The 13446-nt window shown below is 45.0% G+C and overlaps 1 protein-coding gene across 2 annotated transcripts in view; it reads left to right on the top strand.

The window, feature by feature from the left end:
- Window positions 1–11588, top strand: part of SPMIP7 (sperm microtubule inner protein 7) — a 64977-nt gene extending 53389 nt beyond the window's left edge. The window contains exons 8-9 of one of the 2 annotated variants that reach the window (XR_009735766.1): window positions 6541–6717; window positions 7043–7124. Coding sequence is in view for 1 of the 2 variants with exons in the window: in XM_061413353.1 (XP_061269337.1) it covers window positions 7043–7150; window positions 8295–8418 (232 nt within the window). In the remaining variant the exon portion in view is untranslated. Of the gene's footprint in view, window positions 1–6540; window positions 6718–7042; window positions 7151–8294 lie in introns of those variants that run through there. The other variant, XM_061413353.1, reaches the window with a different exon arrangement.
- The last annotated feature ends 1858 nt before the right edge of the window (window positions 11589–13446 follow it).

Raw genomic sequence — 13446 nt, 5'->3', positions numbered from 1 at the left:
GAAGACGCATGCAATGTGATGTCATCTGCTTGAGGTCCAAACCCCAGAAACACATAAACTTACTTTGTGCCCAGTAGAATACCATCCTACTCGAAAGCAAAAATGACTCTTCCTTGGTTTTCTCACCTTAAACTTTCCTAAAGGGAAACGTCTTTATGAGATCATCTTTAAGGATTTCCTCATAACCCATGACACTTAGGCCAGGAACACTGCCTGCCCCGCCCTTTCAGTGGAAGCCGCATTTCAGACAGAGTCAAGGCTACAGACTCTTGGGTTCAGTGGTTGGAATCACCAGTTTCCCCAAAAGGTGAATGCTTTCGAATGTTCCTTATTCATTGATTTTGTATTCTGGGCACCAAATCATTTGACATGCCCAGTGTATTGGTGGTGATTATGCTAATGGTTTTAACATTAACTTTTAAAATTGTAGAACGGAATCTGATCATTATAGAAAAAAGTACAGAAAAAAATTAATGATAATAAAAATATAACTAAACTGTCACATAAAAACATAGCTGTTATGAAGATTTTGGCATATTTCCATCTGTCATCTGCATCCTTCATCTTCCTTGTATTTATACAGCTATGATGATGCTACATATGTAATTTTTACTGCATTCACTTTATAGCATCATCATGGGCACATGTTATTATGAACTCATCATAGTATTTTATTTGTGTAGACCATAATTTTTTTTATTTTTATAGATGTACTGTCATTGACTTCCAGGGGGCTTCCCTGGTAGCACAGCCAGTAAAGAATCTGCCTGCAATGCTGGAGACCCCAGTTTGATTCCTGAGTCGGGAAGATCCCCTGGAAAAGGGATAGGCTACCCATTCCAGTATTCTTGGGCTTCCCTGGTGGTTCAGATGGTAAAGAATCCTCCTGCAGTGTGGGAGACCTGGGTTCGATCCCTGGGTTGGGAAGATCCCCCGGAGGAGGGCATGGCAACCCACTCCAGTATTCTTGCCTGGAGAATCCCAAAGGACATAGGCGCTTTACGGGCTATAGTCCATGGGGTCTCAAAGAGCTGGACATGACTGAGCAACTAAGCACAGCACACAGCACTGTCGTTGACTAGCACGTCTAGGTTACATGTGTAAATGTTTTCTGTTTCTTACTATGATAAATAATGTTGTCAAATACTTGCTAAGTGAATCTTTTCCATAACTTGGAGTTATTTACTAAAGGGAGACTTCTTGCAATGGACTATGAGGTCAAAACATATAAATATATTTGCAGTGGAACCATAGTTTACATCTAGTGTGTGTCCTCACACCTTCAGTGCTCGCATTTACGCTCACCAGATAGCACCTTCTTTTCCTTCCAAATGTGCTTATTATAAAAATAATTCAATTATATTTGTAAAAAGTAAATTACCTCTTCCTTTGAGTCTCAGTGTTGAAAGTTGATGCATATTTTAGACTTTGCTGCCAGGCCTGCATGAATGTCTGTGTGCAGGCAGCTGCACATCGGTGTGTGTGCAGGGGGGCGGTGTGGGGAGGTGTGAGATTGACAGGCGCAGCGGACACTCTCCTCAGCAGTAGGCGGGGCTGTGAAGACCCTTTTTAATGGCTGTGTGATACTCCACTGCAAGGTATAGTTTACGTGGGCCAAGTAGTTATTGAAATTTTTTTCTGTTGTTAAAAAAATAAGCAACAAACCTCCACATTATCTTTGCACAATCATGCACACATTTCTTTTAGAACAAATCCCTAAAAGCATAATTCTTGCATGAGGTTAGCATTAAAATATTTTTTGATTCGGCAGGCATGACCTATTATTAAAGGATATTCAGAGTTAAGGGATTCAAGACAGTAATTCAGTCTCCACTGAAGTTTCTAACTTCTAACTTGAGCCTCCTTTGGGAACTAGAATCCATAGTATCCGCTAGATTCAACAGGAGTTCTGGAAGTTCAGGGAACTGAGTAGGAATTAAAAAAAAAAAAAAAGATACAAAGTCACTCCTCACTTATAATGTGTCAAGCAAGCAAGGGAAACATAAGGAACCCCCAATTTTTACCAAATCTGTTCTTTATCTTTCTCCTAAATACTAGAGCCATATTCTTTGCAAGAGCGTAATGAACAGGGTGGAAGGGAAGTTTTTTTCTGTTAGTACCTATCTTGTGGTTCCACATGGTTTCAAAACAGCAGATCTGTGCCAAGTCAGGACCCCAAAGCATGGAACCTTGCCCTTTCCTAAGAAAAGGGAATGGGGCTTTCTTCTGAAAGGGACCACACGGGGTCTCGGTATGTGCATCTCAGCTGGCCCAGCCCCTCCCTTGTTTTACCAAGGAGGACAGGAGGGGGCACATCCAGGTGACAGAGCAGAGCCCGCGCCCTCTGACCCACACCCAACCCCACCACACCCGGTGCTTTCCAGACCACCGTTTCCCAAACCCGCTTGGTGCTTCCACCATGCCGTCTTCCACTAAATCTCCATCTTTTAGTTCAGGACTTCACCCGGTTTCACATTCGCTGTGCCTTTACCTCAGTCATCTCTCTGATGAAGCATTTGCAAATAACACATAACTGTCCAAAGTGATCCCAGGGCGGCCATGGGCCGAGTCCTGAGCCAGCAGAGGGGACCGCCCTGACCTCCTGGGTGTGCTGCACCTTTAACAAAATCTTAACCACAGCCCAGCTTCAAGCCAGGCTATGAATAGCAGTTCCTTACATTGGCCCACACTTCTGCCTTTTCAGAGAACTTTCACATCGACTCTCTCATTTGTTTTTCAAAGTAGTGTGATGAGGCCAAAGGTGGGGGAACAGGCTCTCTCCCCACTTTACAGATGAGGAGGCTGAGGCAGAGTAAATGATTAAAGAGCCCCAGACACTCATTTTGTGAGCAGTTAAGAGAACAGGGCTCCCACTCCCCTGGGCCGCCTGCAGCCAGTGAATGCTTCCTGGGGCCTCAGCCCTGCTCTGGTCGGGGCTGTTGGCTCATTTCTGTGTCCCTTTTGGAGGGAAGAGGTAAAGGTTCCCTGAGAACAGAAGGAGAAAAGCATGTCCTGTAGAGCACGATGATGATAAGAGTGAAACTAATTTTTGAGCAGATCCTGGGACCACAGTATCTCATTATATTCAGGGACGCACAGCCCAGTGACCAGAAGCACGCTGGTGCTATTAGGACTTCTCAGCTGTTCCCTCAGCCTTCCCTCCCCTTGCCCCACCTTCCCAGGCCTGCCTCCTCCTCTCCCTACTCTTGCGCTAGGCCAACACTTTGCCCAGGTACCCTGACCCCACACTCCCTGTAAAGGAACTGTGAATTTCATCACCCCAACTTGGGGAGACGTGGTCCTGAAAGACCCCGTCCAGGGTCACAGGGCAGGGGTGCCACCCTGCAGGCAGATGCCAGCCCCCAACACACTCAGCGCAAGCATCTGGCTGCATCCTTCTCTGATGCCCCTGCTCCTAGTTTGCATCAGTCATCTTTGCCCCACTTGGGTTCTGTTCCTCCTTAATGTGAAAGCGATCAGGAGCCTAGCCTGTTTGAGTCCTGACATAGAATAGCTCTCGATAAACAAGGCTCCAGGTGACTTGAACTTGTGCTACACTTAACGCAGAACAGATGCCGCTCAGCTGGGAGCCTGGGTTTCAGGGCCTTCCGGGGCCCCTCGGTTCCACCACCCGCCAGCCTTGTTGTCTCTGGGCACATGGCTTAGACTTGTGCTCAAGCCTCAGTGCCCACATCTCTACCATGGCATGGTCTCAGGACCAAGGACATGGAGTGTTGGGAGATTAAATAAAGCAGCCCACGTAAGTGTCACAAAGGGTACGGGCTCCTGAGGATTATTCGGGCCTGTGTTACAGACAGAGAGCCTGTTCCCGTTGGCATTCTCATCCACGTATGCATGACTTATAATCTACATATAACATGGTTTTCTCCATGTTTCCTTTATTTTTCTATTTGTCTTTTAATTATATGCCATCTGGGCCCCTTTTTCTCTAACTGATTTACTAAACTTCCTTATATTTTTCAAGTTATTTAATTTCTATTTTATTATGCTTTGTTGAGAAAAGCCAGTTAGTTATAAACTTAGGCAGTAATTTATTCAGTTACCCATAGTGAACAACCCTAGGCTTATTTTGGGAATCGGGTGCCACAGAAGGTGTTCAGAAGACTAGCAACTATGGAGCAAAGACAGACATGAAGACGACTTATTTTTAAATGGGTTCCTGCTTCCCTTAGCTTTCCTTAAATGAGGGAATGGGTCTGATCATGCAGCTGACTTGGAAATTCTCTCAGAGCCTGTACTTTTCAGTGTCTTTCATCTGAAAAAGCTTATCACCCATCAGCCATGGGTCTATAGAGCATCCCCCAGAATCTGCTCTCCTCTAGTCTTGTTGCACTTAAGATGGAAAAAAGTTCCCCTTTGTTGTCCCTGAAAAAGGGTTAAATGGAGTAGATTCTAGAAGCAGCGTGGGTGAGGACTTTCATTTTCAAATAGGTGGCAGTTTATTATGCAACTGCATTCGTTTCTCAAGCCCAAGCAGCTTATCATTAATTCAGTCCTCTGGTTCATGTTTGTTATTTTTAGACATGATGTAATAAATCTCATTATTAGAACATGACGTAGAATACTATTCAACATCAGTAACCTGTACGCCACAGGTAAAGCACCGATAGTCGAATGGTGTTTTAGATCCAGCCCTTGCCGAGCTTCCATCTCGGCTTCTTACTGCTCTGATGGAAGGCTGTGACCTCAGAGGCATTTTCATTCTGCAGGTGTTTTAGAGGCAGTGGAAAAAAACTCTCACGCAGAGGAAGGGGGTTTCCTTCATAACATGCATGGAACCTTTGATGAATTCGGGGAGAGATATAACATATGAATGACTTTGCCCCACTTTTTGCTCCCACTCTGACATACAGCTGCAATTCTAGGAGAAGATTCCAAGAAATCCTGAAGGGTCCTGCCTAGAATTTGGCAGCAGTGGTTCACTCACCCAGGTCCCTCCAACAAACCTGAAACCTGAAACAGAGACTTCCAAACTTGACTGCCCATGAGAGTTATCTGGAGAGATTTAAAAAAAAAAAAAAAAACAATTTCCAGCTCACAGCACTTACCAATTAAATTAGCATGTCTGGTGGGTGGGAATCAGGCGTTGGTACCTTTGAAAAATCCCCGAGTTGTCAGGCGCAGCAGCGTCGGGAAACCACTGTCTTTACCTCTCTCCAGCTGCCTGTCCCGGATCAACTGCATTCTTCACTGCCAGGCTGCTATTTCATACATTTCTTATTTCTTTGAAATCTTGTATTATGACTACAATTAGTTGAGCACCTACTAAGTGCTAAAGACTTGCCAGCTGCTTTTACCTTCACTGAATCCCTCTGACCCCAAGGCCCTGGGAGGCCACGTGCACTCTTGGCTGCAGCCGCTGAGGGCTCTCCCCACTTAATCTCACAGCTGCTGGAGGGGTGGAGGCAGGCCTGGCTCCCTGATTTCCCAGCCTACCGTATCCGTTAACTTTGCACCGCTCATTCTGCTGTGGCCCCTGATGTGCTTGCCCTTCCCTTTGTCTGCATTGGGTCTCCTATTTTATTGCCTGAAAGCCGGCTAGTCACAGACTGACGTGCTTGGAAGAGACACAGAATGTTTACTGGCGCAGGCTCTGCCCTGTATGTCCTGTCCCTTCGTGTGCTAATGCCCGGAAGGAGCCCAGAGGACCTGCCTGCCCACAGACACAGGTAGACTCTGGCCTCCCTCTCGACTGCAACCTTGAGCTTGGTCCTGTCACCCTGCTCGTAGCCGAGGCAGCGAGGCTTCCAGGGGCTCAGTCTGTGTGCGGGTCTGCGAGTCAACAAGCAGAGTCAGAGGCCCAGGTCTGAGGCCCGGCCCCTGAGCACTCACCATTCACTGCCCTGCCCTGCACTGCCTGCTTGTCACCTGCCACTGCATGTGTATCCTCTCTGAAACTGAATGTTTTGACAATTCCTCCAGCCGTCAGTGGTGCTTGGAGGTCCCCTTATTGGACATGTGGACAGGATGGGATCAAACCAGGGGCCCCTCAGAGGAGCCGACCCTGTGCCTCCCATAGGACTCCTCGCTGCTCCTTACCTTGTGTCTGGGCATCTATGGAGGGTAAGGGCCCTCGCTGAGGGATGTCCCGCTCCCAGAGGAGGGACCATGGAGTGGCCGGGGCAAGCTGACCTTCCTCTGTCCTTACTGTGGCACCAGGAGGACCCTGAGAGCTGCACTTAACAAAGACGGTGTTATTTGAAGTGCCCTGTGATTGCAGAGAGCATGTTTCTGCTCTTTGAGGTAGTCTTAGCCTCACATCTTCCCTTGCACCTGGAGATGAGGTCCCGTGTCTCAAGCAGCACTCGGACTGGCCCCACCTTTTCCCAGAAAATGATCCATGGAAAGGGCTTTGTATGCTGTAGAAATGTCAAAACAGTAGTTATTATTCACTCACCTCTGAATTACCCAATAGAATATTTGTTTTGGATGTTTGCTTGCCTTTATCAAGATGAATTTCATACCCACACTGAAAAACCTGCCATACATTCTAGTGTTTTTCTTTTACTCTCTCTGGAGGGAAAAGGGCCATGATCACAGAGGAGTATGTGGAAGTGAGCTAAATTTCATAAACTGTATAAAGTCAGTACATTAGTGGTGGCGAGAAAGAAGTATTATTTAAAAATCATGCTGTGTGTCCACCAGCATTGGAGTCGGCACCTCAGAGCTCTGTTCGGGAGCCAGGTCTGCTTTTTGGTAAGGAAAGCATGTCCACCTTCCTTAGGAAACAGAGCTCCATGGTGGATCAGGTATGAAAAACACATGCAAATTCAAGCAGCAGAGAAACATGGACTTGAAATAAGCTTCTTCATTCTGAGAGGAAGGCTGTCACCTACTCATCTCTGCCCCCTGCCTGCATGCTTTCCTATCTGGCAATCCGACTTCCAGACCTTCATGTGGGACAAAACCCTTAGATTACGTCCTTCTTTATGTTTTCATAATTGGGTGCTGGTGACCGTGACTCTTTGGCAGATTGTTGTGTTCATTTTCTTTCTTCCCCTCTTTTCACTCTTTCCTTTAGCTCTGCAAATATTCCAGGATACACTGGTAAGGTTCATTTCACAGCCACCCATCCAGCAAATTCTGATCGTCCATCAACGACCCCCTCACCAGATTCAGAAGTGCACCAGTAAGTATGAATCCTATTACTCAACATGCTTGGATATACTGGGGAGGGGGAAATCCTAATGATGATTATTCGACTAAAGAACAATTAAGTATTAGGAGTAAATTTACATTGTTTAAAAAATAGGGTGTCAAATCCAAAAAGAGAGAAGAGTTCATTTTCCCACTGTTGTTGCTAGAAGGAGGGCATTAAGAGATTGAAAGCATCTTAGCGGACAGCATCTTAGCCTCTTGGACTCAACTCTGCATACTTATCACCCTTCTGCATTATCCTTAGAACATGCATAGAACATACTACATGAGACACACGTTCACTTATTGTGGATAGCCATCTTACTTTTCATAAAAGACAACATTCTGTTAAAAGCCATATATATATATTTAAACACCATTTTGCAAATTGAAAACAGGAGGCATTTGATGGGAGGTTAGTGCAGACTCCGTGCTTTGAAGCTTCCAATGAGAAGCAGGTGGTTATTGCTCATTATATCTCAAATTTGAAAACATTTGATGAAAGTCCTGCCTTGCCAGTAAGGTGACACAGCTCTGAAAATGCAAATGCATCTTAGCCAGGTCCAGAGACTGGCCTCATGTAAATATAAGCTCTCGAGTTAGGTCAGTGTGCATCTGGGAGGAGAAGGAAGGCAGTCCCCCAAAAGGGTGCCTTTTCTCCTTTGTTGGTGGAAGGTGGAGAAGCCATTCATTTCTCAAAACCAGAAAGGTCCCTTTCCACTCTAGAAAGATGACTTTACCTCTGGGCAGCCTCACACCCTGAGCCCACACCCCCAGGGCTTTGTGTGGTAGCTGTTGGTTACTCACTGGCCTCTCTGCAGCTTCACCTCCTTCTGTCTGTATTTTCTGTCTTCTTGGCACAAACTTGGCACAAGGTAGATTTTCAGTCCGTGATATAATGCATAGTATGCAGTCAATAAACTGAACGCAAATAAATGAAATAAAGGAAACAGTACTCACAAGGATTAACCATTCCCACCCTCTCTCTGTTCTGTGCATCCTTTTTCTCTCTCCCTCTACTCCTATAGCTTTCTCTCTTCATCTCTCCCATATTTGTGTATCATTAGTTGGAGAATACATGAGGTTATATCTTCTCATTTTATTTCACATGTCTTTTTTTCTCTCCATTTTGTTAGTGTCTTACGGAAAAGAATGGCAGTTGACCTCTTCCGTCACCAGGGGCCGCTCTCTCGAATGGTCACAACTGTGACACCCTACAATCCCTTCAATAAGAAGGATAAGGAAACTATAAGCTACTGAAAGGGACCCGCCCTGAGTGCCCCCCTAGCCTGGGAGAGGTGCTGGGTATGATGTGATGGGGAGGTAACAGAAGCCAAATAAAGGCACATTCTCCGTGTGTCTGGCTGGGCCTTGGCCAAGCGGAGCTCCAGCTCCAGAACCACGTGGTCATGGAAATGGACTGTGTGAGATCCTCCATCCTCTCACATGAGGTTGTATTTGTATCCACACGGCTGTGGATGCCATGAGCTTTCATAAACCTTAGCTCGTTCGCCCTCGCAACCCCGCAGTGGGCATTTTGCGACTGTCTTACTATTTTATGAATAAGCAGGCTGAGATTAGGAGAAGGAAAATATTAATCAAAGGTCACACAACTCATAGTGGAGTTAGAACTAGAACCCAGCTTTCTGAATTTAGAAACCTTTGCTGCTGTTTTTCACTATAGATCAAATAACCTTCCCTGAGTTATTGAAAAAAAAGAATTACCCAGAGACAGAATGCCTCTTCTCCCCAAAGATTCAGAATTGAGCTATGGATCCCGCAGAACTCCATGCAAATGTGTAAGTCCTTCGGAGGTAGCTTGGCCTTGCTTTCCCATCAGAAGGGCGAAATCAGATGTTTTTGCTTGAGGATCATGTGTTGCCTCAGCTGACACCTACACAGACTTGGGTGCTGACTGCTGCCGTCCCTGGCTGCTGCCTTCTGCCAGGATACACAGGAAGGCTGCCGTCCACCCTCCATCTGTGCTATGGAGCTGATCGGCCTTCGCAGAAAAGTAATGGCTTCTGAACCCAATCTTGCAGCCTTAATTATTTTCAGAAAAGAGCAATTCTGTCAAAAAATCTGACCAAAAAAAATCTTCATCTCTTGGAAGATTCTCACCCAGACACAGATGGGAATGATGAGCCCTGTCCAGGGAGCAGATGAATGCAGGGACCTGAGATTACATTTTGCGGTAAACATCCCTGGCAGGCCACTTTGTCAGGAGGCACAGCTGCCCCGGGTCCGAGGCCTTGTTTATCATTCTGGGCCTTTCTGAGCAGGGTACCAACGGCACCCGGTCCTGACGCCCCTCAGCCTCAGGCGACTATTCGCACCCTCCATGCCGCCAGCCCCTGGACACTATCCAAGGACTGAGCGCCTCCAGAGCTGCTCCTGGAAGGATAGTGGCCTTGTCTGCAGAGTCCCAGGGCCACCTCCAGGAGAGGTGAGGTGGCAGCTCTTCATTTTCACTGTAACTAGCTCAAACTTCTCACGCATAAAGGTCAAATGCAAACCCTGCTCACCACGGATCCAGAATTCTGGCCTGACTGACTACCAGAACCTCTGAGTGTTTTAAGTCCTGTGACCTGGGTTTCCATGGTCAGCAGTTCAACTGAAAATCATAAAAGTCAAGGAAGAGAGCTGCAGGGATTTCCATCTGCTCATCAAGTTCTGAATTGGGTCTTGGTTTATTCCGACGGGCTGGGAGCCAACATCCCTGTTCCTCCTCAGGGCAGCCACTTGCCTTCGGCTCCTCTCCCCAAGCTCAGTCTTTCTGACAGTTAGTGCCTCAGCTTTTATTTATCCCCAGGGATAACACACACACACACACACACACACACACACACACACACACACAGAACCTATGTGGGTTTTGTAAAACATAGGTGGAAGACAGTGTCAGAAATCACTAAATAATTCACTTGGAAGAGAAAATGCATTCTAATGAGCTTGTTCTCGCAAATAAGGATATTACAACATAATATTGTAAAAATATTACACAAGTACTATGAAGATATGACACTCGTGGGAGAGCAGAAGAGAAAGTCTAGAAGTGGACAGATAATCATTTTAAACCTGAGCCCAGAACAGACTTTTTTTCAATTGATGATACTGTTAGGTAGTTAAAACAGAAAGTGTGAGGTGAAAGTCGCTCAGTCGTGTCCGACTCTGTGACCCCACGGACTGTATAGTCCATGGAATTCTCCAGGCTAAAACAGTGGAGGGAAAGGCCTTCTCCAGGGGACCTTCCCAACCCAGGGATGGAACCCAGGTCTCCCGCATTGTGGGTGGATTCTTTACCAGCTGGGCCACAAGAGAAGCCCTAGAATAGGGAAAAGGAGTCCAAAATGGTGGTAGCTGAAGGCAAAGAAAGGGAGAAGCCTGTGAAAAGGGAAAAAAGGAAAAATCCACAGACCAGAGTGAGAACCTCAGGTGAAACAAACACGCCCCCTTCCTGGCCCGCCCTAATTTGCACAGGGCAGGCTCAGTGGGGAGGAGACAAAGAAGGAGCCAAGATGGGTGGAGGCCTCTCCTTTGGGTTGGCCTGTCCTCATGCCTCAAGTGTGTACTATTCTTTGCGAATAAAACGCTGAGCTATAACCGAGCTGTAACTGGTCCACAATTTCTGTTGCAGCAAAACAGAACCAAAGAAATTACACACTCTCCTGTACAGAGACAACTGGAAACAAAACAAAAGGGAAGATCCAGGTCTCAGCCATAAGAGAAAGAGAACCGCTCTTATAATACAGGTTTAAATGGATAATTTACAGCCTCAGACAGGCGACATCAAAATTCAGGAGAATTGGTTTATAACATGTGGATAGTGGGAAATTTTTCCAAAGAGGCCACTGAAGCCAGAAATTATGAAGAAAAAGAAATAACTGCTTTTAACATCAAAAATACCACCGATTTTTTTTTTCAGACGAGACTATTAGGAAAGGATATCGAACAGAAGGTTCATATCCTTATAAAAACAGCCAATGACAAAAAGTAGTATACCAATAGAAATAAGTCAAAGGATATTAACAAATACATTAAAAATATCAATGACCAGTAAATAAGTCTTTATATCTATGGAATATTAGAAAAACAGGGTGGTATTTCTTTTTTCACCCATGGTCAGTGCTCATGGGAAGAGGTCTCTATCTTTACCTTCCACTGGTTGGTCTTGACCTTGCTAACCCTTTCCATTTGGAAAAATGTCTCAAGAGTTTTTCCAGGTGATAAAAGTTCAGACTTAGCAATTTCATTCTTATGATTTTTTTCAAGCAAATAATTTCACCCGTGAGCAAATATATTTTACAAAGAGATTGAAGGCACAACATTTCATAACAGAAATTAGCAACAACTTAATGCTCATCAAGAGAAAAGTTAGTAAAGTGCTGTCCATGAATATATAAAAATACATGTATTAAAAGACAATGGAGTTTATTATCTGTGTGTTTTGTTATCTCTGTGTATTATTATGTTTATCTCTGTGTATTTATATCATGGAAAGACATACATGCAATTATTGGTAAGTGCCAAAATCAGATTTACAACAGTATGTATTTTGTTATCTTAATTTTATATATGAATATATAGAATAATGTAGGAAAATATTTTTAAAAAGTTAATAGTTTTAATTCTATATTTTATACCATTACTATAGTAGACATGTATTTCTTTAAAGTTGAAAATTTTGAAAAGTTATGAAAAGACTATCTTTAAAACTTTGAAATCCCTTATAAAGGAAACTATCCCCTGACACACACACACACATTTCTTCTATGAATCAAGTACCAGGAAGACATTTGTCCCTCTTGAAGTACTGGTGTCAGAGTATGAGAATTATGTTAGCCATTTGCCTCAGTATATTCTAAAATTTGATGATTTTTAATATATACAGGAGTGAAATTGCAGTTCCCATAAGTGGAAATGCTGAAATGGGAAGTGCTCCCATTTCCCCATGCCTGCCAGGAAGCTCAAAGCCAAATTAGCTTACAGCCCAGGACAGATCTGAACCAGGCGCCTGGTTCAACATGCACGCAGGCCCCTGCAGTCCTCTGGCCCACACCCAAGTCTGAGACCACTGATTCTGCGGGACACTGTACCTGCTTTTCCCTCTTTCCACGTGGGTTCAGATTTTTCTGTTTCTGCCAAAAGAGACTTATACTTTAGGGAGACGCCTTCACCCTTGGGGAAATTTCTAGGATATACATTACATTAAGTGTTTAATGTTTCTCCATTAGTGTTTCATGCAAAAAAAAATAAAAAGAGCACTGGCTAAGGAAGGAAAAGCCCAAGCTGGGACCGAGTGGTCAAAACTGTCCCAATTGCCTTTGTTGGGGGCACCCTCCAGCCCTGTTGGTCCTGCCCAAAGCAGATTGGTGGCAGGAGAGAGTCAAATCACCCTGCAGCAGGCATGACCTGGTGACCAGGACTGTCTTCTAATAAGTGAGAATATTCCACGGTAGATTCATTCCTTGCCCCTTGGCCTAGAGTAGACTGGGTTGTCTTCATCTTTGGGAATCCAAGAGTTCTGCTTTATGATCTGTAAACTAGCATATAAAAGGTGAATAAGAAAATGCAAAATAACTACGATGAACTAAGATGCGTTTCTCTGCAAAATACATTTTCAGGGTTGATTTTTTTTAAAAATCAGCTTTAAAGATGTTGTTTTTTCATCTCCATTCTTCTGTAAAGCCAGGGAGGTGAGGAGACCTTCTGGCTACAAGCATGGGTTTGAGAATCAGCCTGGATGGGGTCCAAGTCCTGGTTCCCATACTGTCCACATGAGCTGCTTCCTGGCTCTGAGGCACACTTTAGAAAGGGAAGGAGTATAATATGTTCCTGTATTCATAGGAGGCTTCCCAGACAAAGCAGTAGTAAAGAATCTGCCTGCCAGTACAGGAGACACAAAAGACATGGGTTTGAGCCCTGGGTCAGGAAGATCCCCTGAAAGAAGGCATGGCAACCCACTCCCTGGAAAATCCCATGGACAGAAGGAGCCTGGCAGGCTACAGTTCATGGGGTTGCAAAGAGTCAAACACGACTCAGCACACACACTTTTATTCATAGGAATATAGAGGTAGTGCTATGATTGCAGTCACACACCTGGGTATGATGGTAGCCACAATGGTGCTGAGCACCTCGTTCTCTGAGACAATGAAGGAGATGGCTGTACCATCTGGTGCACATTCATCATTCAACAAATATTCTGAGGTGAAACATCGTGTGAGATGAGATGCCTGAGGTTCGGGAGCTATGGCCCTCACCCAGCATTCACACGGGCAAGCAAATAGG

The sequence above is a fragment of the Bos javanicus genome, chromosome 4 (genome assembly GCF_032452875.1).
Source record: "Bos javanicus breed banteng chromosome 4, ARS-OSU_banteng_1.0, whole genome shotgun sequence".
In the NCBI taxonomy this organism is placed as follows: Eukaryota; Metazoa; Chordata; class Mammalia; order Artiodactyla; family Bovidae; genus Bos; species Bos javanicus.
The sequence above is the reverse complement of the archived record's forward strand: the minus strand, read 5'-3'. Positions and strand labels throughout refer to the sequence as shown.